This window comes from Serinus canaria, chromosome 26 (assembly GCF_022539315.1).
Source record: "Serinus canaria isolate serCan28SL12 chromosome 26, serCan2020, whole genome shotgun sequence".
NCBI lineage: Eukaryota > Metazoa > Chordata > Aves > Passeriformes > Fringillidae > Serinus > Serinus canaria.
The window spans coordinates 2,015,138-2,041,381 of record NC_066339.1 but is presented as its reverse complement, the minus strand read 5'-3'; the positions used below and the strand labels follow the sequence as shown (position 1 = coordinate 2,041,381).

Genomic DNA, 26,244 nt, shown 5'->3' with positions numbered 1-26,244 from the left:
CGAGGTGATCCAGGCACCATCCAGGCAATGCCGTGGCCAAAATCCCCGTTCCTACCTCCAGGGACACCAGGGGCTGGCACAGGACTCTGGGGGCACACAGAGGGCTGTGGAATTTTGCTTTAAACCTCACCCCCAGCTCCTGCTCATGGGTTTGACCCAGCTGCCTCCCCTGCAGACCCAAAGAGCTCCAAAATCTCCTCCTTTCCCTCAAAATAAAGGTCTTGTTCTCCATGAGAGCCAGAGGCAGGAGGCAGGAGGGGTAGGGGAGCTGACTCAGCTCATGGATGACTTTATTGGAACTCTACACGTTGGACAGGCATGCGCACAGGACAGACAGAGACAGGAGTAGTATTGCCTTGGTCACAGAGATATGGAACAGCGTTGGAAGGACCCTGACCCCTCCAGGGATCCCCACACCTCGGTCTTCTATTGCTTCCCATCCCCATCCCTGCACCCCAACCCCCCTCTGGACCCCCTCTGGACCCCCTCCCATGCCCCTGGGCTCAGAACCCGTGGGAGGGGGAGATGGTGGCACCCAGAGTGGAGCCTTTGGCACCCTGGAGTGGCACCCAGAGTGGAACCTGTGGCACACTAGAGGGGCACCCAGAGTGGAGTCTGTGGCACCCTGGAGTGGCACCCAGAGTGGAGCCTGTGGCACCCTGGAGGGGCACCCAGAGTGGAGCCTGTGGCACCCTGGAATGGCACTCAGAGTGGAGCCTTTGTCACCCTGGAGGGGCACTCAGAGTGGAGCCTGTGGCACCCTGGAATGGCACCCAGAGTGAAGCCTTTGTCACCCTGGAGGGGCACTCAGAGTGGAGCCTGTGGCACCCTGGAATGGCACCCAGAGTGGAGCCTTTGGCACCCTGGAGGGGCACCCAGAGTGGAGCCTTTGGCACCCTGGAGTGGCACCCAGAGTGGAACCTGTGGCACCCTAGAGGGGCACCCAGAGTGGAGCCTGTGGCACCCTGGAGTGGCACCCAGAGTGGAGCCTTTGTCACCCTGGTGGGGCACCCAGAGTGGAGCCTGTGGCACCCTGGAGTGGCACCCAGTGTGGAGCCTTTGGCACCCTGGAGTGGCACCCAGAGTGGAGCCTTTGGCACCCTGGAGGGGCACCCAGAGTGGAGCCTTTGTCACCCTGGAGTGGCACTAAGAGTGGAGCCTGTGGCACCCTGGAGTGGCACCCAGTGTGGAGCTTTTGGCACCCTGGAATGGCACCCAGAGTGGAGCCTGTGGCACCCTGGAGTGGCACCGAGTGTGGAGATTTTGACACCCTGGAATGGCACCCAGAGTGGAGCCTGTGGCACCCTGGAGGGGCACCCAGTGTGGAGCCTGTGGCACCCTGGAGTGGCACCCAGAGTGGAGCCTGTGGCACCCTGGAGTGCCCAGGGGTGGCTCCCAGTGGCTGTGTGATGATGGAGGGGTCAGGGCATGGGCGCAGCCATGGGCAGAGATGTCCTGGTGAGCAGCTGGATCTCCAGAGGTGGAGGGTGAGGTGCAGCCAGAAGCGTAGGCAAGGGGAGGGGGCAGCCCAGGGGGTGCAGAGGCAGCGTGGCCTGGCAGGGCTGGCACCAGGAAGGGGAGTGGGGCTGTCCCCAACCTCCCCTCGGCCCCACTGCTCTGCGGCACCTCTCGGGGGGACCCAGCTGCCAACTCCCCCCTCTCCGGGATGAAGCTGGAACTCTGGGGAGAGAAAGCTCCTTGGGAAGAGCAGCCCTGGAGGAATGCATGTCCCAGCCTTGGGGAGAGCATCCCTGGGCTTTGGGGAGGACATCCCTCAGCCCTGGGGAGAGCATCTCCTTTGGGAAGAGCATCCCTTGGAGAGCATCCCTGGAGGAATGCATGTCCCAGCCTGAGGGAAAGCATCCCTGGGCTTTGGGGAGAGCATCCCTGGGGGAATGCATCCTTTAGACTTAGGAAGAGCATCCCCTGGCCCCAGGGAGAGCCTCCTTCCACCTTGGGGAAGGCATCCCTGGCCAGGGCACTGCCTGCATCCAGCTGGGGCTCAGGAGAAGGTGACCACCTCACCCTGGGGGTAACTGGAAGCGAGGGTGTCCTGGCAGGAATCTGCAATTAAAGACACAAACATTGAACACAGCATTAGAGATTTGCTTCCATGAGCTGAGTGGGGAGTAATGGGAGAGGGAGAGGGACACTGAGCTTCCAGGGGACCCCAACTTAGTAGGGTGGAGAAAACAGAGTAACCACAAAGTAAAGTGGCCTTTTTCAGAGGAATAAAGTGCTGCTGTTGCATCTGTAAGTCAGGGGAAAATGGCTTTAAAAAGCCTCAGGATGGTGGCAGAGATGGAGACTTGGGAAATGATTCTTCTTGAGAAAGCATGCATGGAATCAGGGTGATTTTGAGGGTATAAATGAAAAGCAGGGGGAAAAGCATCACCCTCACCACATCCCTCTCAACCCTCTCCTCCCAGAAAGCTGCTCTTGCCCAAAACTTCCCAAGCCAACCCCAAACCAGATGTCCCAAAGCCAAGCCTGGTGCATTAATCTCTCAGGGATTTTTCTTCTCCCTCTCTCCCTCTCATTTGTTATCATTGAATTAATTATCATTGATTGGAGCTCTGAGTCACCCCCCGCCTCTCCCCATGTGCCAGGGCCCAGTTTCCAGGCAAGGGGCTGTCAGGCAGGGAGACAGTGCCTGATCCACCTGATAAGCCATGGAATTTTGCTTTAAACCTCAGCCCCAGCTCCTGCTCATGAGTTTGACCCAGCTGCCTCCCCTGCAGGCCCAACACAGCTCCAAAACCTCCTCCTTTCCCACAAAAGAAAGGTCTCCTTCTCCATGGAGCATCACTGCACAGCCTGGGTGAGCAATGCCCAGGCATGGAGACTTTTCAAACCTCACATCCCATAAAATCCCCGGGGATTAAAGGAGCTGAGCTGGCAGGAGAGCTCCCCACCTCCAAAGACAAAACAGCCTGGGGACCCAACAACATCCCCCTGCAGCAATTTGGGGACCAGCAGGGCCCACACATGCAGCAGCTGCTGAAAAATACCCCAGCTCTTGGTTCAGTCACTCCTGCAAGCAGCTAAAAGCTCTTGGCAGGGTTTGTGTCCTGCTAGAAACATTCCCCATCAGGTCGATTGATTTACCAGGGGCACGACTTGGCTTTTAACTCCCATCTCCTCCTCCCTGTTCAAAGCCATTTTGTGTGTGAGCTCGAGACATGCTGCCCACAGCCTCCAGGGACCTGCCTTGGAAAGCAGCTTCCCAGCCTAGGAAAAAAAATTAGCACGACTAAAAATAAATAACAACAGCCCAGATTTTTATTTTCTTGTCCCCCAGACAAAGGCACCATCAGCAAACAGCCCTCCTGTCCTGGCTTATGGGTACCAGCTCTGTTCCACTCTCACCCTCACAGCCCCTCAGTGATGTGCAGCCCTTTCCTCAAGGCTGTTTTGGGTGCAGATCTGCCACCACCCTCCACAGAGTGCTGCCCTGAGCACTGCAGGCTGCTTGGCACAGCCTGGCACAACTCAGCTCCAAATGCCCCCAGGTTTGCTGTGCTGGTCCCAGAGCCATCCCCCCAGATTTCCCCTCATGGGGAGCTCACCCAGTCCTGCCCTCCTGCTTTGAGCATCTGCTCAAACAGCCTGAAGTGCTGCTGTGGGGGCTGCCAGCTGTGCCAGCTGTGCCAGCTGTGCCAGCACAATGTTTGGGTGGGTCCCACTCTGCTCTGCTCTGCTCTGGCACAGCAGCCCTGAGGAGGAGGATTTGGGAGTGTTGGGGGATGAGCAGCTCAACATTCCCCAGCCACGTGTGGACCCAGAACCCCCCAGGTGATCCCCCAGCCTGGGCTGGAGGGCAGGGGGGTTCCCTGCTCAGGTGAGACCCCACCTGCAGAGCTGCCCCAGCCCTGCTCCAGCATCAGGAGGACGTGGAGCTCCTCTGCTCTGGAGCCAGGCTGGGAGAGCTGGGGGTGCTCACCTGGAGAGAAGGCTCTGGGGAGATCTTAGAGCCCTTTCCAGAGCCTAAAGGGGCTCTAGGAGAGCTGGAGAGGGACTGGGGACAAGGCCTGGTAGGACAGGATAAGAGGGAAGGGCTTCCCACTGCCAGAGGGCAGGGATGGATGGGATAGTGGGAAGGAATTCTCCCTGGGAGGGTGGGCAGGCCCTGGCACAGGGTGCCCAGGGCAGCTGGGGCTGCCCCTGGATCCCTGGCAGTGCTCAAGGCCAGGCTGGACAGGGCTTGGAGCAGCCTGGGACAGTGGAAGGTGTCCCTGACCACGGCAGGGACTGGAACGGGATGGTAAATTCCAACTCCTTTACTACCCAAACAATTCCCAGACTCTGTGATTACTTTTTCACATCCACCAGGACACATCCCCTGCCCCTGCCTGTCCCACACAGGAGGAAGTGTGACCCTCTTCCCAGGAGCTCCCAGCTCCTTTCTGAGCCCCCGTTTACCTTTTCTGTGGGTAAAACGTTGGGCTCTGTTGCCCGGGCGGAGGTAAGGAAGTAACAGACTGGGAGCTGGGAGGCTCCTATTTATAAGCTCCTCTGCATCCTATTTTGCATCTGCCTCTGCTCTCCCTGTTCCTCGTCAGCACGGGCAAGCCATGGGGTTGCTATTTATTTTCTGTTTTTCTTTATTGTCATCAAATAAGCAGTGAGGATTTTTCCTGGCAGAGCTGGGGAAGCCAGGAACAGGCTCCTTCTGGGTAGAGCAATTACTCTCTTGACATCTTCACCTCCTGCCCAGCTGCCTGACAGGCCTTTCTATTTCCTCAGCTCTCTCAGGCATCTCCCAAGAAACAGAGCAGTTGTTGCAACAATAAAAATTAATACTTTGCAAGCAAGCTGGGATCGTGGCGCAGCCTCCACGCAGTGCTGGACTGCGAGTCTTCCAGGAGGAAAAGAGAAGGAAGGAGCAGAGGCTGGAGCAGGGAGCTGCTCCCAAATCCCCCTGAGCCAAAGGCTGCTCTGGTTTGCTCCTTGCTCAGGGGTGGGTGGTCACAGGGATTGGTGACAGATCCTTGTCCCAAAGTGCTGATCCATGTCCCAAAGTGGGCAGAGGAATGCAAGGACCCCACCAGGGCAGCCCAGTGTCACCCAGTACCTCTGGAGTGTTCCAGGCCAGGCTGGACAGAGCTTGGAGCAGCCTGGTCTGGAGGAAGCTGTCCCTGCCCAGGGCCCTTCCAACCCAACCATTCCATGGCTCCATCATCTCTGGGCCCATTCCCACTGCTGAGGGGAACGTGTGCCCATGCTGGGGAGAGGGACACGGGGCACTGGAGCTCTGTGGGGTCCCACCCTGCCGGGCACCCCACTGTCCCTGGGAGGGTGGGCAGGCCCTGGCACAGGGTGCCCAGAGCAGCTGTGACTGCCCCTGGATCCCTGGCAGTGCCCAAGGCCAGGCTGGACAGGGCTTGGAGCAGCCTGGGACAGTGGGAGTTGTTCCTGCCATGGCAGGGGCTGGACTGGGATGGAATTTAAGGTCCCTTCCTACCCAAAGAATTCCCTGACTCTGTGATTACTTTTTCACAGCCACCACAACACATTCCCTGCTCCACAGGTGAGGGACACATTCCTATAACACACCCAATGCTCATCCCTGGATTCCTGCTCAATCCCATTGCACTGCCAGGAACAAGACCCAGCACACCCATCCCATCCCATCCCATCCCATCCCATCCCATCCCATCCCATCCCATCCCATCCCATCCCATCCCACCCCATCCCACCCCATCCCCAGGTCTCCTTTCCATGCTGCCATGCCCCCACAGTCACTGCACACCCCTTGATGTTATTTTTTTAAGCCATTTTAGGGCTTGGGCAGGGGCAGTTGCACTCCTGTGGATTTATGCAGTTTCTTGGGAATAAATCCAACAACCTGGCTTTGTCTCGGTGCCTTTGGCCTTGGGCTGGAACGTGAGCTCCCAGCAGATCCCTGAACACAGATAAGTCCTGCGAGGATATTCAGGGGAAGTATCGTATATTCCTGCTCTATTCTTATCCTCTTCTCCAGGCTGCCAATTTTGGCCACTGTTTGAGATAAAAACCTGGGCTCCAGGGATATTTAGAGGTCTGCTCTGATCCACTACATCTCCTCTTCTAATCTTACCCAGGGATTAACCTATGCTAACTCGCCCCCAAAACCAACCCAGACCCCACCTAAAAATAACAACAAGCTGTTTTCTCCCTCTGCATCCCCCAAATCCTGCTCAGGAGAAGGCAGGGAGGAAGAGGGACAAGATGCAATGGGTTTTTCAGCAGTTTGGTGCCTCCCACTGAAATCCCTCCATCTCCCTTTCGGGGCTGGGCTGTTTTAGAGGAGCTTTTTGCACATTAGTCATCCCTTCTCCCGGGTTGCATAACACCCCAGCTAAAAATTGCATCCTGCCAGATCCATGGCAGCTCCTGCCCAACCCTCCTGGCTCTGGTAGGGATGAGATTTTGGGGAGTTCACCAAGGGTTTTCCACCCCAAGCATCCCCTCTGGCATTGGGATGAGCTGCTCTGGGAGCTGAGGGGGCAAAGGCAAGGATGGGATCTGCTGGGATCTGTGGCTGCTCTGGGTTTAATCCTCTACCTCCAAGAGACTCAAACCCCAAAGTCTGAGCACCTTGATCTGATCCTTCTGCAGAGACAGGGTTTCGTACCTGGCTCATCCCCAAAGTCAGCTCACCACCTTGGATAAACTGGTGATCTGTGACCCAAAGCCCACTGAAGCCATGGAGGGTGGCCTTGCCTCTGGCAGGGGCTGGGGATATTCCAGCTCCTCCTGCTTCCAGAGGGAAGGATGAGCCAGAGAAGCACCTGCACGGTGCTGCTGCTCCCAGCCCTTTGCCCAGTTCATGGAATTGTGGGGGATTCATGAACCTGCCCTGTTACCCCTGGATCTCCTATGGATACACAGCTGCAGGAACCCAAGGAATGCAGCTGCACCCAACACACCCCCAGGTGCTGCAGCTGAGGGATGGATCAGCACCAGAGCCCAGGATGGCACATCCTGAGCACAGGATGGATGCAGCTCATCCCAACTCCTCCCCAAATCCACAACAATTCTGTCTCCAGCAGCACCTCCTGTCATCCATCCCCAAGATCCAGCCCAAGGCACCAAATTCTTTCACCTCTTTTCTGCTTCCCTTTGACTCCTGCACAGCTGGGACAGGGGAGGGAGGGAGGGAGGGAAGGAGGGAGGAAAGGAGGGAGGCAGGGCAAGGGAGGGAGGAAGGGACGGGAGGGGAGGGAGGGAGGGAGGGAGGCGAGGGAGTGGACGGAGGGATGGGAGGGAGGGTGACTGGGAGGAGGGGCAGGTGTCCCAGGGATGGGAGCGGGACCGGGGAGGGATAGGGACTGGGATGCCAGGGCTCCCTCCGTGCTATATCCTAGTCCCGAGGGAGCGCAGGGAGAGGACTGGCGAGGGAGGGATGGGAGGAGAGGGACAGGCAGGGACGGACGGGAGCGGAGGCGAGGGAGGCGAGGGCAGTCTCGAGGGAGGGAGGGAGTGGAGGGAGGAAGGAACGGAAGGACGAAGGAAAGGAAGTGCATGGAACGGACAACCAGCGAACGAGAGAAGGAGAGGAAGGAAGGGAAAGGAAGACAGGAAGAAGGAAGGAAAGGAAAGGAGCCCAGGAAAGGACAGGAAAGGAAAGGACCAGATCAGGAAGGACTAGGAAAGGAAAAAGGAAGGACCCAGGAAGGAAATGGAAGGTAAGGGACAAGGAAGGAAGCGAAGGGAATAGGACCAGGAGTAGGGAAGCGACAGGAAGGAAGGAAAGGACCCTCCAGGAAGGAAGCAGTAACCGGAAGGCAGGAAGGCACAAGGAAGGCAAAGCAGGAATCAGGCGAAACAACAAGTCGGCCCTTAGCAAGCCGACTAGGATGAACCGGGTAGGAGGGAGAAACCTGACATAAGGTAAACGGTAAATCGGCAAGGAACTGGAAGAGAGGAACCGGAAGGACAGGATCAGGAAGGATAGAAGGAAGGACAGGAGTACAGGAAGGATAGGAATGGCAAGGAGCCAGGATCCTGAAAGAGTAGGACAGGAAGAAGGGGAAGGCATAAGGAAGAACGGATAGAAGTACTAGCGACAAGGGGCAACGGAAAAGAGGAAAAGGACGGAAGGCAAGCGCAAGGACAGGAACTGGACATGGAAGGCAAGGAAGGAAGAAGGAAGGAAGGAAATGGAAGGAAGGAAGGTAAAGGGACACGGAAGGAAGAGCGGGAAGAAACTCAGGATAAGGACTGGAGAAACGAAGGACCAGGAAGTGCACTAGGGGGGAAGGAAGGACCAAAGGAAAGGAAGGAAGGACAGGAAGGGAAGGATCGCAGAAGGATAGGAAGGCAAGGAAGGAAGAAGGAAGGAAGGAAGAGAAGGAAGGAAGGAAGGAAGGAAGGAAGGAAGGAGAAAGGACAAGGAGGAAGGAAGGAAGGAAGAAGGAAGGAAGGAAGGAAGGAAGGAAGGAAGGAAGGAAGGAAGAAGGAAGGAAGGAGGAGGAAGGAAGGAAGGAAGAAGAAGGAAGGAAGGAAGGAAGGAAGGAAGAAGGAAGGAAGGAAGGAAGGAAAAACTCAGAGGGTCCTGCTTTGGATATGTGCTGGCTGCTCCACCTGGCAGCTTCTTCTCCACACCAAGGGAAACTGAGGCACGGGAAACCTAGGGTGGAGCAGGAGGGTCCTGGCTGTGGGATCTGTCAAAATCCATCCCAGCTTCTATCAGGTGCAGGGACCATGGAATCACAGAATCCTTAAAGTTGGAAAAGAGCTCCAATATCATCAAGTCCAACCTTACCATTCCCTGAGCACCAGATCCAGTTTGGCCACAATAGAGGGGAAGGGTCTGACCCCAGAAAAGCTGTTGGGGCTCTTTGCTTTTCAAACACATCCAAATCTAAGCTCTCCTCCCCAGAAAAGTCCCTGGGCTCCAGCCCTGACCTGCTCAGAGTAACGGAAGAGGCCCAGAGAGCACAGAGGGAGATTTGAGAGCAGGTCTGGACACCCCAAACCAGCCCCTTGCAGCCACCCAAGGCCCAAACCCCTCCAGGGAGGCTGAGCTGGACAGAACTGAAATGAGCCAGGGACTGAAGGGTTTGTTCTAGTTCAGGAAGATACCCGAGATCACCCAAAATCATCCCAAAAACTGATACAGGGGAGCAAAAACCAACAGTGCCACAGGGAGTTTGACTCTCCTGCCTCACCCTCTCAGGGTGGGGAGAGCCTGGCTCAAACCCAGCTCCCATCCCCGTGGCAATGATCTGGAATCACCACCTCAGGTCCATCCCAAGCAAGGATTCATCCCCCATCTATTTAGGCATCATTTTGCCTCAAATCTCTCTCTGCCCCACTATTTCACATCAGCAGCAGCTTTGCCAGGGACCTTTATTCCTCTTGCCACCACTTCCCAGCCCTTCATGGGAGTGTCCATAGCTATTATCCCAGCCTCTGTGTGCTCCCTGAACCCTCTCCCAGGGCCCTCCAGCCTCCACAGGATCTCAAGGCTGGTTTCCAAGGCCCTCAGGCCCATCCTGAGGTTGGAAGGAGAAGCAGACACAATGTGGGAAAGAACAAGTAGGATTTAGGCAGAAAGAGGCACAAAACAAGAGGGGAACCACTGCTGGGCAGGGAATAGAGGTTTATTCATCTGTTGCCTCCAGAAACTTGAGGCTGGTTTTAAAAAAAAACAAAGAAAATAAAACCTAAAAATATATGAATTCAGCCATTCCCAGCACAATGAGATATAATTTCATGAGTCAACTTGTCCTCCTTGTGTTTCCACCATCCTTTAGCCCAACACAAACGGCCCACGGGAGGGAGGGCTCGACACCAGAGGGAATTGCAGGGTTTATTTAGGATGAATAAGGTTTCAAGGAGGGGAAAAGCACCCCGACACCTCCTCCAGGGACCGTCCATCCACATGGACACCAGACAAGCTCAGCAGAGACGTGATGGGGGAGCTGGAGGGGGTCAGAACCAGCTCCTGGGGGATGGAGATGTCCCAGTGGGGCTGCTCAGCGTGGTGGGGACCAGAGGGACCCATTGGGCACGGCGAGGTCCTTTAGAGGATGGAGGGGACAGGGGAGCAGGGGTGCTGCAGGGAGCAGGGGGAGCTGCAGCGGGAGGCCAGCGGAGCCCGGCGCGCCGCTCCGTCTATGCTGCTCAGGCTCCGCGACTTTCCACAGCCTCGGGGAAGAAAACAGACAGGTTAGAGCCCTGCAGCCTCCTGCCCAAGGCTGGGGAGGCTGGCAGCACCGGGCTGAGCCCCACACCCCGAGCAACCCCCTTAAAAAAATTCAGGAAGGGATTTCTGGGGACAAGCAGAGCTTCCCACGCCCTTCGTGGAGCAGCACCGGCCAAATCCAGGGCTCGGAGTCATCAATGAGAGACCAAATTGCTCTTGGAGGGTGTTGGGTTTTGTTTCCCAAATTGCTCTGAATGAGGAATGAGTCTGGGGATTTTGTGGGCTGAAGCAGACGGGGAAAAGCAGCAGAACTCAAACAAATATGGGAATTGGAAGGAGTGATTCCCCCAGCTCTGGTTTTTACACCCCTGTAGCAGCAGGCTGCTGCTGACACCTTTCTGTGTGCAAAGGAGCAGGTAGACATGCTCAATCTTTTCCATAAGAAATTGCATTAAAGAGCAAATATTTCTGTTTCTTTAAGCATGGGGACCCTTCACACTCCCCGAAAGAGCCAGGAATTTCTCCAGCTTTTATTGAACAGGCAACAGCCAGAGGAAACGTTCTCGCGGGTCAAAAGCCACTTTTGACACAAAGACACAAAGTCTTTGCACTGAAAATTGGATTTTTAGATCCACAAAGCACCACTGCTAAGGATGAGTCTGTTCCCTGGATCTGCTGCCAAAACATGGAAAATTAATGATGCTCCCAGCTGCCATGAGCCCAATGTCCCTGCGCCTGGGCCTTCCCTGAGAGCACCTGGCTGAGCAAACCCAGCCAAGCCTGAGCCTTCCCAAGGCAGCAGCGAGATCCAGGGAAAGCAAAGACCAGGGAAGCAGCCTTTGTGTGGGGGGAGCAGAGGGAGGCAGCTCCTGACAGCAGAAAAACAAGGTGATGGATGGCTCCTTCAGCAGTGCCAGGCTTGGAATCCCTCCCTGTGTCCCAGCCCAGGAGTTCGTGGCACATCTTTGGGCTCTGCTTTGCTGCTGCTGGTTTGGGCTTGGGTCAGGGATCAAGACTCACAGCAGAGCAGTCCCAGCACCACCCTCACACACCCCCAAGGGGTGCTGAGACAGGAGCATCACCTGGGAAAGGCTCCAGAGCCACTCCTCTGCTAATCTGGGGCTTGTCCCCTCTTTATGGTTTTCCCAGCCCCAGCAGGGATTCCCCAACCCCTCCCTGCCCCTCAGCCCCCCGAGGACACTCAGCTCCTCCAGCTGGGAGGCAGAGGCAGGTCCAGGGGACAGAGGGACCTGCCTAAACCTGTTGCTGACTCCAGCAAAGCTTTCCCTCCCTGCAGTGGAAGTGGGAACAGCAGCAGGCCTGAGCAGAAGAGCAATTTCCTTATTTACTTCTTGGCACGGATCCACCCAGCCAGCCAGGGAAGTGAGCACAGCCCTGAGCTGGGGGGAGCTGGGAGTTTCCCACCCACAGCAGCTGATGCAAAGACCACCCTGCTCCCCACAACACTCCCAAAACTTCGTTTTTCCTTCCCCTTGCTCTTTTTTCCGGGTGTGCTGAGGCTCTTGGGGGAGCTCACGCATTCCCTGCTGCCCTGAGCCATGTGTGGGAAGCAGCTGTGCTGAAATCCAAGTGGTCCCTGAAAGCCTGGGGCAACCCCAGCCCCCAAGCAGCCCCACAGCAGTGAGGTGTTGTGGGGTTGGGGTTTGCTGGAAGCTGCCAGCAAGGCAGGGCCCTGCTGATGGGGTTTATGGGCTTTATGGGGTTTATGGGGTTTATGGGGTGGGCTTTGCCTCTGGCTCCGAACTCTGAACAGAAAAGGTGCGAACAGGCACAAAAACAGGGTCAAAATCCCACTGCTCACTCTGATTAGGTCTCAAGCATCACATTTTGGGACAGAACTTCATAGAGATGTTTGATTTGCCCAGGGACCCTCTGCAATGGAGCTCCAGGGGCAAACCTGCCCTGAGCCCAACACTTCATCTCCCCATCAATTTATCCCAATCCACACTTGCAGGAGCACCTGGGAAGGAGCTCAAGACTCAGTCCCTCAAGGCTGTCCTGGTCTCCCACCACACCCAGGGCCAGATAAAGCCACAACAGGACAAGGGGGGTGTGCTCTGCTAATTGCCACAGCTGATTAACAGAGCTGGTCCCAGTAACTCGCCCTGGGGCTACCCAGAGTCCCTGAGATCCCTTTAGGAACTTTAGGAAGGGCTTGCTGGCAACGAAAGAGCACTGGGTGACCCTGGGGGCTCCTCCCGGGTGTGGCACTGCTCCCTGCAGCTCTGAGTGCTCACACAGGCACAGGCTGGAGCCGTGCCAGAAGAAATGGGGTAGAGCAGGGAGGCAGCAAAGCCCAGGAGCGTGCTGCTGCTGGGGACAGAGGCCTGGCACTCAATTCCTGTGGGGTTGGGGACACAGGCCTGGCACTCAGCTCCTGAGGGGTTGGGGACACAGCCTGGCACTCAGCTCCTGAAGGGTCAGGGCCTGGCACTCAGCTCCTGAGGGGTTGGGGACAGAGGCCTGGCACTCAGCTCCTGAGGGGCTGGGGACACAGGCCTGGCACTCAGCTCCTGAGGGGCTGGGGACAGAGGCCTGGCACTCAGCTCCTGAGGGGTTGGGGACAGAAGCCTGGCACTCAGCTCCTGAGGGGCTGGGGACACAGGCCTGGCACTCAGCTCCTGAGGGGCTGGGGACAGAGGCCTGGGACTCAGCTCCTGAGGGGTCAGGGCCTGGCACTCAGCTCCTGAGGGGTTGGGGACACAGGCCTGGCACTCAGCTCCTGTAGGGCTGGGGACAGAGGCCTGGCACTCAGCTCCTGAGGGGCTGGGGACACAGGCCTGGCACTCATCTCCTGAGGGGTGGGGACAGAGGCCTGGCACTCAGCTCCTGAGGGGTTGGGGACAGAGGCCTGGCACTCATCTCCTGAGGGGTTGGGGACAGAGGCCTGGCACTCAGCTCCTGAGGGGTTGGGGACAGAGGCCTGGCACTCAGCTCCTGTGGGGCTGGGGACAGAGGCCTGGCACTCATCTCCTGAGGGGTTGGGGACAGAGGCCTGGCACTCAGCTCCTGTGGGGCTGGGGACAGAGGCCTGGCACTCAGCTCCTGTGGGGCTGGGGACAGAGGCCTGGCACTCAGCTCCTGTAGGGCTGGGGACAGAGGCCTGGCACTCAGCTCCTGAGGGGCTGGGGACACAGGCCTGGCACTCAGCTCCTGAGGGGCTGGGGACACAGGCCTGGCACTCAGCTCCTGAGAGGTCATGTCCCTGTGCAGATGTGTGCTGGAGCTCGGTGTCCCCCAGCCAGACAATTCCAGGTGATGCTCCCATGAGCATTCCGAGCTTGGTAGCATCCTGCATGCTCAGGCCGTGTGGGAGTCACAACCCGGCACTGACACCAACAGTGCAAATCAGCTGCACCATGCTCTACAGAGCCAAAAATTGCTGCTGTGCCATGCTGATGTGCTGATAAAGGAGGTGGAGTTCTTTAAGAGACACACAGATGTGGCACTTGGGGACACGGGTTAGTGGCCAGGTGCTGGGGAAGGTTGGACTCGTAGAGCTCTTTTCCAGCCCAAGTGATTCCATGGTTCCACCCTAACCAGTCTCACTGGCTGGACTCACCCTGCCTCCATGTCCCTCCATCGGGGCAGAGGGCAGTGCCAAGGCAGCCCCATGCCAAGGTGTCTGCAGCCAGCAGGAGACGTTTTTGGGAAGTGCTGAGCAGGACCCCAGTGCTGAGGGGAGATAAAGGCTCTGAAGCCATCCCTGGCAGCCAGGGAGCAGAGCAATAGTACTGCAGGCAGCCACTGGAGCAAGAAACACATTCCACACAGGAACCCACAGCAATGCAGCCCAATCTGCTCCAGGCTCAGGTCCAAGGACAGGAGCAGCTCCTCACTCTGAGCTGCCCCAACAAGACCAACCCTGGAGTTGGGGTTAAACCACGATGGATGCTGAAATCTGCAGCTCATTCCCAAACCAGCTCCCTCTCCTGATTTCCACAGCTTGCACAGACACCAGTACCTGTCCCAGGATCTGACAGATGGCCATCAGAGAGTCGGGCTCAGAACCAAGCTCATCTCAATTTGCAGAGCTGCCAACATCCCAGTACCAGAACAAACAGCCTCAGCAGGAGATAAATCAGGACCAAGGCAAGAGGCGCCTCTGCAGCTCCCAGCGGATTTTGGCTGGAGGCTGCTTCACCCCCTGGTCATCTCTGGTCGCCTCTGGTCATCTCTGGTCACCTCTGGTCACCCAGAGCATTTCACAAGGCCAGCCCTGGCCTCCCAGGACAGCCAGGACAACCCAAGCAGGACATGGGCACTGAGGTTCCCCTTCCCAAAAGGTCTCAAGCACCTCTGGAGCCCCTCTGGACAGCAGATCCAGCCTTCTCCAGGTGCAACATCATTCCAGCAACATGGGGATGAGTGACCCGTTCACACCTTCTGTTTGGAAGTGTAAAAGGCACTCTGAAATTTGCAGGGAAGACACCAGAACACCCCAAGAAGCATCACCACAGTGCCCTTTCAAAGAGCTGCTGTGCCACCACACCAGGACAGAACTGAGATGGGATTTGGGAGTGAGTGAAATAGCTCTGGATCCTCAACTCTTAAAGCTGCTCCACTTCTCCTGGCTTCAGTGGGACCAGATTCAAATGCTTCAGCTGAAGCCTGGCTTCAGCATTTTCTGAGAAGGAAAATCAGCTCTGGCTTTCATCTGTCTCCTCCATCCCTCCACTTCAGCATTCCCCCTCCCAGTCTGGAGTGGCACTAAACCTCTCTCCCCTTTCCACATTAACAGGACCAACTTGACAGGAAAAGGCACTTCCAGGGAAAAAACATCAGGCATTTCAAGCAGATATTTGATGGTAGCCCAAGGATGAGCAAAGCTTTTTCTCTTTGTCCTCTTTCTGAGACTGAGCAGCAATGCCAAAGGGAATCCTTGATTTCCCAGGAGGAAACAACCAACTTGCTTCTACTACTGATAAATGTGATGGCACCCAAACACCTCCCTGCGTCCCATCCAGTCTGTGCCATCAAAAGTAACAAACCCTTGGGGCTCTCCAAAGCACCAACAGGTCCTGGGGAGCAGCTCAGAGATGCAGCACATCATCCCTGCTCCTGCCTGGTCCCAGGTCCCCGTGAGCAACGGGCAGCACTTGGTACCAGGGAGGTAGAAGTAGGTCAGCTCTGCAGCTACAGCATCCCATGCCAGCCTGGACACACAAAACACTGCACAACTGGGAAACTGAGCTGTGCCCTAAGAGTTGTCCCAGCAATCCAGGGTGCAGCTGGATTTTGGGGCTGGATTTACCCTCTCTGCAGCTGGAGTGCCGAGGGATGGGCAAAGGAGCAGAGAACTCTGGGACCAGGTTGAGGAGGATTTTGTTTTGTCATGGGAAGAAGAGTTTTGTGTTTTCCTGACTCATCTCCTCCTCAGTTTCCCATGGAAAACCTCAACACTTAGCACAGTTCCTGTTCCAAGCCCAGAGGAGCCTTTCTGGCAGCCCAGAGCTGCTGGCAAGGCAGCACTGACACATCTCAGCTCCCCACGCTTGAACCCACCCAAAGGCACCAGAGGGGAGAGCAGGGGAAAAGCCTTGGGATTTTTTTTTTTCCCTACTGAAAACCTTTTGGTCATGTTCAGTCACAACCTCACCATGTCCCCAGGAGAGATGTCCCACTCACACCATCCAGAGATGAGGGGCTGAAACCCAGGTAGAAGAGCTGCAGGGGCAGAGGTTGGAGCACTGTGCCTCCAGGGAAGGCAGTGCAGCCAGCATGGGGTCACAGGCCCCAAACAGGGGTCACAGACCCCAAATGGGAGTCACAGACCCCAAATGGGAGTCACAGACCCCAAATGGGAGTCACAGACCCTAAACAGGGGTCACAGACCCCAAATGGGAGTCACAGACCCCAAATGGGAGTCACAGACCCCAAATGGGAGTCACAGGCCCTAAACAGGGGTCACAGACCCCAAATGGGAGTCACAGACCCCAAATGGGAATCACAGACCCCAAATGGGAGTCACAGACCCCAAACAGGGCTCGCAGATATCAAATGGGAGTCACAGACCCCAAACAGGGCTCACAGATATCAAATGGGAGTCACAGACCCCAAAATAGGTCACAGACCCCAAATGGAGGTCACAGACCTCAAATGGAGGTCACAGAACCCAAAAGGGGGTCACAGGCCCCAGACAGGGGAGGAGAACCCTGGAGAGGAGAACACAAAATGTGGAGCCAGCATGGAGAGATGTTTTGGATGGAGGTGAAGCAGATGGAGAGGCAGGAGGATGTGGATTTGGGGAGCAGAGGACAGCCAGGCAGGTGGATGGAGATGAAGCAGCCTTGGGTCAGCCTGACAAATCTGCACTCAGCCTCCACCTGTCCCTCCCTGGTGGGAGCCAGGTCCTGCTCACACCTCCAGCCATACCTTTCTGGATGCCTCCATCTGCTGCACAGGAGAAGTCCCCCGTGGCCAGCAAGAAGCACGTGGAGGATTTCTTGTTCTTGTCCCGGGTGCTGGAGCGCCGCATCGGCCGCTTCTCCTCGTCCGTTGGGGACAGCGGCTGCTCCTCGTCTGACAGCACCACGTTGGCCTCCCCGTTCTGCTTGGAGTCTGCAGGGAGGTGCCAGAGACCCATCAGCAGCTGGCACACCCACAGCAGAAACTGTTCAGGGTGGCCGGGAGGGGCTGGTCAGAGCGTGCAAGAAGCAGAAGAGCAGCTGCAGGTGGCCCAGAGCAACACCAGCCAGTTCAGGTGCTGATCCCAGCCTGGACATGCTCATTTAGAGCAGCCAGGGGAGCAGGACAAACACAGATATGATTCCAAGCAGCTCTAGTCCTGCTGAGGGTTATAAAACCTGCATGAAGCCAAAGCTGGGGATGAAACACCCCAGGTTTTTGAGATCCACCCACCTAATTGGAGGGAATTAGCTCTCCAAAATTCACACTGCTGAGGAACGGGCTGCTTGGGGGGGTGGGAAGTGCTAATTTATGTCCCCTGGCTCCCTGGTTCCTTGGCTGAGAGGATGCTCTGCCACGTGAGGGCCTGGCCTGGGCTCCTGGCTCTGACTGCTCCCTGCTGCCAGGGCTCCTGGGGCAGATGGGATTCACAGGCATGTGGAAAAAGGAGATTTATAAAGGGAAAGAGCTGTCTGGGACACCCAGAGCTCCCTGTTTCCTCAGCAGGGGAAGCCCCACCACTGTTAAACACCTCAGTGTTGGTGCAGGACACATCCCCACCGTGGTGCCTCCTGTTCCAGAACCCCAGAGGTGCCACTGGCAGCAAACCAAGACAAAAGGGGCAGAGCAGCCACCATGGCCAGCACTGACAGTGGGGCAGGGCTCGCACAGACCCCCAAAGGTAGCCAAGGGATGGTCCCCACAGCTGCCCACAGCTGGGGCTGTGCCTTCTCCTGAACCTATAGAAAGGATCACCAATCTCCCAAACTTCAGCTCAGTGCATGAGGCAAAAAAAAAGAGAAATGTCCAGGGACTGGTTTTGCAGAGGATTTGGAGCAGCAGCACAGGGATACTGTCTACCAGCAGATGAATGAGAAGGTGGGGTCAAGCCCCAGGGAATGTCCCTGGATTTATCAATTTTGGTGAAAGTTACCCTGATTTATGGTGGGAGAAAGCAAAGGAAAAATCTGTGCCAAGGGCATGACCAGGCTAACATGAGAGTAGGGCGAGTGGCCTTACCTCTGTCACTGTGAGGGAGGGGTGGCTTAGGCAGGGATACCTTGAAAGCCACCACAATGAATTGATCTGTGCCATCAGGAGGGAAGGATGTGGCTTTTGGGACAGCAGTTGGCCTTTCCTCTCTGCCTGGATGGGGGATTTGACCTGCAGTGCCCTGCTCCACCAGCATGGAGCAACACCCTCACACCTGAGGGGCCCACCCAGAGCTGGGGGCCACACCTGCCCCATCCCTGGGGACACGGGACCAAACAAATTGCCCTGAGGGCTCCCAGATGTCTCCCCTCCCTCAGCCCCACCTTTGGGGTCTCACCTGACCGTTTCCTCTCAGTCGCCCCCTCCTCTACTGCCAGCGGGCAGGTGTCGCTCTGGGTGCTGTTCCGGGGCGAGTTCTCCTCGGATTTGCCGTAGGTGGGCGAGTCCAGCGGGGCTGGACGGGGTATATGCTTTTTCTTCTTCTTTGGCAGCTTCTGCTTGGCCATGGCCAAGGAATAGTACATCCCAAAGTTATTGACGATGACGGGCACGGGCATGGCGATGGTCAGCACCCCGGCCAGGGCGCACAGGGCGCCCACCAGCATGCCCGACCACGTCATGGGGTACATGTCACCATAGCCCAGCGTGGTCATGGTGACCACGGCCCACCAGAAGCCTATGGGGATGTTCTTAAAGTGAGTGTGGTCACTCCCAGTGGGGTCGGACGTCTTGGCTCCGATCCGCTCGGCGTAGTAGATCATAGTGGCAAAAATCAAGACCCCCAAGGCGAGGAAGATGATGAGGAGCAGGAATTCGTTGGTGCTGGCCCGCAGGGTGTGGCCCAGCACCCGCAGACCCACAAAGTGCCGCGTCAGCTTGAAGATCCGCAGGATGCGGACGAAGCGCACCACCCGCAGGAAACCCAGCACGTCCCGGGCGGCTTTGGAGGACAGGCCACTGAGACCCACCTCCAGGTAGAAGGGCAAGATGGCCACAAAGTCAATGATGTTGAGCAGGTTTTTAATGAAGAGAAGCTTATCTGGGCAGCAGATGATGCGAACCAGGAACTCGAGGGTGAACCACAGCACGCAGACCCCTTCAATGTAGGTGAGGATGGGCTCCGTCTCCACTTTGTGGGTCAGCAGCACCGTCGTGGTGTTGCCGACCACCAGGGTCTCCGTCACATTGACATCGATGTTGAAGGCCTCGTGTGTCTCCAGGCAGAAGGTTGTGATGGAGACCAGGATGAAGAAAAGCGAGGCGAAAGCAACCACCTGTGAAAGTCAAAGTTACAGGGGCTGTGAGCTGATGTGGGGCAACCTGTTCTGTTTGGAGAGGACAAAACACTCCAGGTGCTGCCACCCACTGCCCCAAAACTAAGAGGGGAGAATGAGGAGGGATCCCTGGACCTCTCCCATGGGCTGACAGCAAACCTCAGTGCCTGGGGCCATCAGTCCAGGACCTTTCTCCAAGTGCTCTGATCTGCGCAGGAGAAGGTGTGCTGGGCTCCAGCTGTGCCAGGAATGGCAGTGGTGGGGATGAGGGGGAACTGGGACAGTCTGGGAGCGGAGAGATCTTCCAATAGGAACAGACGTGAAAAGGGAATTTTGACAGGACAAATTCAAAGGGCTTTCCCCCACATTCATCACAAACCCCTCCAGATGCCAGGTTCACACTGTTCACAGCCATGAGCTTTGGGGTCTGGATGTGTCAGAGGCATCATTCACCCCCTCCCTGAGGGTCAGTGGTGGATGATGTGCCCACAGAAGGTCCAGGACTTCGAGAGCAGGATGAGGGGAGGAGCAGGCAGAGTTCAGCCTCCTGCTGATGCCTGGACCTGGTGACACCCAGATGTTCCCATTTCTCTGCTCTGCCCAAGCAGGGAGATCATTGTCCCCTCCAGGCCATCTCCTCCTTCCTTCTCCTCACCTCAGATGTGGGTGAGGAGGGGCCAGCAGCAGGCACTGGAAGTCACAGGCTGTGTCACAAAGTTCTCCCTTGTGCTCCCATCAATCCTGTTCCCATCAATCCCTCCCTCACAGTGAGCCCATTACCTGGAGCATCTGTTTCCAAAAGCCACCCCCCCCCCAAAAAAAAAAAAAAAATAAAAGCTTCAGAGCAGAAAAGTTCTTGTTCTACCTCCCTGCAGCACAACAGCACGGTGGTTTCAGCTTCCCCGGAGCAGGTCCTGCTGCAGCCCCTCTGCTGCACCTGCACCGAGCAGGACTTGGTGACCTTTTGCTGTCAGAGCCACCCAAGCGGCCGCTCCTGGCGGAGCAGCACCGTGAGTCTGCTCCAGGCGACAGCTCGGATCCTCGGCCGGAGTGAATCAGCAGCAGAGACAGCCTGAGTCACGCCGGAGGAACACCCGACCCCCGACAGCGGCGGCGCCCTGCCGGCAGCCCCGAGCCTGCCTGGAGCGTCCTTGGGGGCTGTCCCCAAGGGCAGACCCGCCTGGGTCTGCCACGGAGAGCACCAGCCCTGCAGCAGTTTGGTGTGAAGTTTAAATCTGGCAGTAAATGATGGAGAAACCTCTGGAAGATGGTTCTCCTGCCCCAGTGGGAGACACCTGCTCGGGGGTGGAGTGAGATGCTCTCACCTCTCAGTCAGACCCCTCTGGACCACACATGGGGATTTGGCTCTGAAGGCTGACCTGTCGTGTGCAATTTGGGAAACAAATCCAACAAAACTGGGATCTTAAAGCAAGGCCAGCTTAGGCAGACAAGTGTCTCTACACAGTGGTGGCACTGCCAAAACAGCTGAGGGCTGAGTCACGTTCCTGAGCTTCCCTGTATGGGGAATCTTGGGAAAACCTGAAGAGTAAAAATTTAGACTTAAAGCAAAGTGGAAAGAAAAAAAAACACCCAGGAAGGGAGGGAGACCATGCAAACACTTGAGTAATGAAGCAGCCCTGCTGCTGGGTGTGAGGTGAGACCTGATTTAGACCAAGGAGCAAAATCAGCCTTTAAAAATAGAAGCTGGGTTCACAGCCAGTGCCAACCATCGTGTCCCCCTAGAGTGCTGCTCCAGTTCTGTGTCTGACCCAAGATGTCTCACCTCAGCCTCAGTCTCCAAACTCAAGTCCTTTTCCAAAACTGTCTTTAAAATAAAATAAACTCTAGTATGAACCCAGTACTACCAATACACACCAAACAAGTCCTCCAGAACCTGCTGATGGTCTACACAATATTGACCTGCACTCAACAGCTTGCCATAGGTGTCACCAAAAAATCCATGACCCTGCAGAGGGTCACCAGCCTGAAAGTCTCCATGAAAGTGAGGTCAGGACTCTCCAAGCTGGGCTGCAAAGGGAAAAATCAATGAGAAGCTGCACGTAAGGAGAGTTTGGACATGGAGGTAAAATCCCAGCCAGGGCAGTTTCCCATGGGGAGGAGAAGTGCCAGGCTCCAGCTGGGACAGCAGTTGCACCAGGGACCAAACATTCCCAGAGTGAGGAGCCAGGGACCGCACGGCCACTGATGGTGCACAGAGGAGAGACTGAAACATGGGAGAGATTTCCAGCCACACGCTCACACTGCTGCCAGCTCAGGAGGAAAAGTGCTGGAGGGAGGGAAAGATGGAGATAACGAGGAGCCAACTGAGTCAGGGCCTGAGGGGCTGCTCCATGGAGAGGAGGAGTGATGGCTGACCAGAGAAATTCAGCTCTGGAGACTCTTAGTCACAGCTGCCACACAGACAGGGAGAGAGCTTTCATGGACAGCCTGGGACTACTGCTTCCCAAGGTTTGGCATCCTGCTGTTCAGCTGCTCCAGCACATTCCCTGCAGCCAGCAGTGCGCCTGGGGCTCTGGCAAGAAATGGGGAGACCCCAAAATGGGGTATCAAAGACATCCCAACCACTGCAAACCTCACCCACCACCAAAGCCAGGGCAGCACCAGGAATGTTGTACCCACACAAATCCTGCAGCATCCTGGTGCTGGATGGTGACTCCATCCAGGAACTGGCTGCACTCAGGAATTTGGGCTGGTTGCCTTGCTCTGTGCCTCAGTTTCCCCTCTCGCCAGAGCAGTTCTCCTAAGCTATGGTAAAACTACACTGGTATTTTTTCTGTTGCCTCTGGAAGTTGATTGTTCCCATGGCACTACTGAGCTGAACATTTATGTAGAGCAGTGAGAAGGAAGCAGGGAGATCCCAGTGCAAACTGGTCCCACTCCAGCCCCAGCTGGGCCTCAATCACCACCATCTCTGCTCCCTCCAGTACATTCCTCCTGCTAAAGCCTTTCCAGGATCAGCTCAGCACACAGGAAAAGCAGAACCAAATGACACCAGGGGGAAAAAACGGAGCTGAATTATTGTGCCTGGGTTTATTTTTAATTTTGTTTAATTTTTTATTTGGAGCTTTACACCACTCAGAGCATCTCTCCAAGGTGAAGAGCCCTCAGAGATGGGCAGAGGAGGGGGTACCCTTTTCAAATGGGTTCAGCTCTTGCTGCCTGAGCATTCTCTGCATTTGTGTGTTGCTCTAACATTTGCTGCAAAAACACCTCCTTGCCAAACTGACCCCTGCCCCGCGTGCTGCTCGTGGGTGTGAAATGCCTGCAGAATTTCTTACCATTGATGGAGTTTTTTTACACCTCTAAATGCATCCAGAATTCATCTCTATCCCAACTGCCTGCCTGGTTGTGTGTGGCAGCTTTATAGGCTGGGCATGCCAGGGGCTGGGTGGGTATTGGGGGGTCGGGGCAGAGCTTTGGGGATGATCTACGAGGAGCTGGAAGAGGAGATACATGCGCAGAGCAGCGCCTGAGCGCCGGGCTGGGAGCCTGCAGACATGCTGGGTTTTGGGGACACGTCCTGGGCACGTTGGTGCCTGTGGGGAGGGACAGCCTGGGTGCCCAGGGAGGGTGGGGGGTCTGGGCTTTGGGGGACACATCCTGGGCATGTTGGTGCCTGTGGGGAGGGACAGCCTGCGTGCCCATGGAAGGTGGGGGGTCTCTGGTGTGTGGATGAGCTCACGTGTGCGCACACACAGTGCCAGGCCCATGTGTGGTGAGGGGGCTGCGGGACCCTGGTGGGGTGTAGAGGTGTCAGTGGTGCCTGATGGGCTCCGTGAGCCGCGGGGGTGGCCCTGGGGGGGACAGTGGGCAGGGGGTGTCCTCTGGGGCTGTGGGCCCTACACGTGAGGAGCATGAGCTGTTTGGGGACAGCCATGAGGATCCTGTTAGTGCAGGACCTGACCCCCAGCCCTGACCTCCACTCCACACCTGGGCTGTTAAATGTGGGTTTTGGCATCGTGCAGCCCAGCAAGAGGAACCCAAACATCCTATCCTAGAGCAGCCTGAAACTCTGCCAGGAGTCAGCCCTGCCAAGGACAATCCCTCATCTTCGTGTGCCCAGGAGGTGCCTAGGGAGTGCTTGAGGGTGCAAAGGGGGCAGGGATTGTGCTTGCCCCCAGTTTCAGCCCAGATGAGATGCATTGGGAGGTGATTGGGAGGCAATGGAAAAGGTGTCCTGGTAGGATGGGACATGGCTCATGTGCCCCACAGTAGGAGGGGGACAATTATGGGAGGGCCTTGTGTAACCCACCGGGAAAGTCAGCCTTGCCCTCAGGGATGGGGAGGTGACAACACAGCCCCAGCACGGCCCCATCCATCCCACCTCCCCTCCGGCACGTTTCAGGAACTTACCCGTGCTGCCTTGGATGAGTAGGGATCCTCAAAGAGCGCCCACATCTTGGGCTGCCAGTTCCGGCAGCAGCCACCCCCTCCGGCCGCCCCTGCCGCCCCTGGGGGCCTGTCATCCATGCCCAGGCGCTGCAGGGCCATCTCCCTACCCCCTTCCTCTTCGGCCTCCTCTCCAGCAGCCCCTCCGCCAGGCTCGGGACTCTCAAAGATGTCCAGGGCCTCCTCGGCGTCGCGGTGCTGGCGGTAGGTCATCCAGCAGCAGGGCTCCACGTCGGTCTCGTCGATGCCCCAGTAGGTGAGCTCCTCCTCGAAGAGGGGCCCGCAGATGTCCGCGGGGCAGTGCAGCTTCCCGGTGCGGTAGTAGTTGAGCACGTAGGAGAAGATCCCGGGGTGCCGGTCGAAGAAGAACTCGTTGCTTTTGCCATCAAAGTCAAAGTTGCTCTGGGCGTCAGGGTCGGCCAGCCAGGCCAGGCGGGTGCCCGGCAGAGTCCGCAGGGTGCTCTTGTAGGTCTCATGCCGGGTGCCACCCACATTGATGGTGATCTTGTCCGACTCTTCCCCTTTGCCCATCTCTTCCTTCAGGCATGTTTTGGAGGGTGGTTTGTTCCCAGACTTGCGTCCACGGTAGGAGGAGACACACACCGAGCTGATCATAGATTTCGGTGGATGGGAGATGCCCACAACGTGCACCCTTCCTCCGGGCGAGGAGCTGGGGCTCGGCCAAGGCGGGAGGGGAGGGCAGAGATGGGACTGGGGAGGGGAAAAGGGGGGGCTCAGCCTTGGCTCTGGCCTCGGGGGGAGCAAGCCGGAGCCGCGCCGGACACCTCTGGCTGCCGGGGGACAGCAGGGGAGGCTGCAACCTCCACCCCCTCCAAAGCCACCCCCCGCAAAATAAAACCGCCCTAAACCGGGAGCCAGCCCAGCCCCGCCGGGCAGCAACAAGTGCGGGATGGAGGGGGCCAGCGGCGGGCGGGGGGGTGCGGCAGCCTGGGGGAATGCGGGCCCGGCCGGGAGGATGCTGGGGAAGGGCTGGGGGGATGCCGAGCCCGGCCGGGCGGTGTGTCCCCCCCACTCCCGGTACCTGCAGCGCCAGGCGCGGGGGGGCCCCACCGCCCGCCCCTCCCGCTCCGGCGGCTCTGCGCTCCCTCCGCCCCCCCGGGCAAGGCTCGGGGAGGAGGCGGCGGCCGAGGGGCTCTTCCCCGGTTGCCGGCGGAGAGAAGGGGGGATGGATGCGCCCTCTCGGCCTCCCCTCCCGCTCTCCCTCCCCAGGGGTCCCCGTTCACGCGTGGCCGTGCCGGGGGGGCCTGTTGCGCCCCGGCGGTGCCTCCCCGCGGGGCTCAGCGGGGAGCGGCTGCGGGGCTCGGCGGGGCTTTTATAGGGCTGGGAGCCAGCGGTGGGGAACCGGCGCCGCCCCGCCGGGGTGCCGGGGACCCCCCACCCCAGCGCCCAGCTCCGCAGCGCGCCCGGTGCCCCCCCGCCGCTGCCCTCCCTCCCATCCCCACATCCATCCCTCCCCTCCATCCTCCCATCCCTCCATCCATCCCTTCATCCCCTCCACCCCCAGCCCAACCCTCCGCCTACCCCCGGGTCCTCCGCACCCCCCGGCACCGGCTCACCTCCCCGCAGGGCCCGACGTGCCGGTGAGGGTCTCTGGGGGTAGGTGTCAGCGAGGAGTCAACCCCGGACACCCCAGCTCCTCTTCGCGCCGGAGGGGAAATGCAGCCCAGAGCTGCCTGCGGAACTGGAGCCAGCTCTTGGCAGAGGCTCCCGCAGATCCCATCCCTCCCTGGCTCGCAATCCCTCGCTCACCGAGAGGTCAGGAGAGACCGACCCCGGGGCCGGTGGGGAGCTGGGAGGCTGCTCTCAGCCCTGACCCCCCTTCCCTCCCACCGCCCTCCCCGAGCATCTCTCCGCCCTGTTTCTGCTCCTGCGTGCGAGCTGCCCCTTTCCCGCAGCGGCTGCCGGGGCTCGGGGTACCAACCACCCCCAGCCCCGGGGTCCTTCCGCTAAACTCCCCTCCCTGGGGGCCTCCGAGTCCCCCGGGACGCTGGTGGTACTCAGCTCCCGGGGCTGGACAGGGGGTGCAGGGCTGCGGTGCCCCAGGGCTGCCCCCCAGGTGGAGACCTGAGGCACTCACACTGCCAGCAATGTTTACTTCTGGCACTGCTGGTGCGGCTGCACTGAGGGGGTGGGGGATGTTTTGGGGTCATAGAAGGGATCCAAGCCCGGCACAGGCCTGGCATTGGGGCGGGGGGCTCATCCAGGAGGGGCAGCACTTGGGTAAGGGGGTTCTTGGTGCAGGGTGAGGGGACATGGAGGGGGGCATGCTGCCCCAGCACCCCTCTCTGCACCTGCCCGGGCTGTGCACTGCATTGTCACCCCACCAGGGCCCCTCCTCAACCCCTGCCCAGGTTTGTCCCCCCTGCTTGTGATGTGCCCCCCAAAATCCAGGGAGCATTGGAGGTAGCCGGGGAAAATGCTCCACCCAAAAAAACCCACGAGGCACGAGAGCCACGCTGCAATCTTACCACCAAGACAGCCCCAAGAAAGCTCCAAGTGTGACTGCAACTCCGCAGCTTCCAGGGCCGGGTCCTGAGCGGGTGGAGGCTGCCGAGGCTCCACACCCAAACCACCCCGAGCTGCACCCGCGGGAGAGCCCGGAGCCCGAGGGAAAACCGTGCTGGAAAGATCGAGCCTTGCATCACCGGCCAGGCATCGCAGCTCAGCTCCTGATCGCCGTCATGCGAGTTTGGCCAGGAGGGAGGGATGCTGCGACCTGATGCTGATGTTTTATCTGCCGACTTTCATCCCGCCAGGAAGAGC

General features: G+C 57.9%; 1 protein-coding gene across 3 annotated transcripts; it reads right to left on the bottom strand.

The window, feature by feature from the left end:
* Positions 1-257: 257 nt before the first annotated feature.
* Positions 258-26,244, bottom strand: KCNC4 (potassium voltage-gated channel subfamily C member 4). Of its 3 annotated transcripts, none has more exons than XM_050985417.1 (5): positions 25,950-26,244; positions 23,425-24,171; positions 18,114-19,050; positions 16,532-16,717; positions 258-2,064 (listed from the first exon to the last, which is right to left on the bottom strand). In XM_050985417.1, exons 1-5 carry the CDS (start codon positions 26,121-26,123, stop codon positions 2,003-2,005), a joined length of 2,106 nt encoding a protein of 701 aa, XP_050841374.1. In that variant the 5' UTR covers positions 26,124-26,244; the 3' UTR covers positions 258-2,002. The 3 variants fall into 3 exon arrangements, with proteins under 3 accessions (XP_050841374.1, XP_050841373.1, XP_050841375.1); XM_050985416.1 differs by lacking the exon at positions 258-2,064 and adding an exon at positions 9,489-10,137; XM_050985418.1 differs by lacking the exons at positions 258-2,064; positions 25,950-26,244 and adding exons at positions 9,489-10,137; positions 25,038-25,311.

Coding starts and splice junctions, on each gene's coding strand:
- KCNC4 (XM_050985416.1), bottom strand. CDS start 26,123: ATGCAAGGCTCGATCTTTCCAGCACGGTTTTCCCTCGGGCTCCGGGCT. Junction 24,172..25,949: donor TTCTTGGGGCTGTCTTGGTG/GTAAGATTGCAG, acceptor TCCCCTCCCCAG/TCCCATCTCTGCCCTCCCCT. Junction 16,718..18,113: donor GACTGAGAGGAAACGGTCAG/GTGAGACCCCAA, acceptor ACCTCCCTGCAG/ACTCCAAGCAGAACGGGGAG.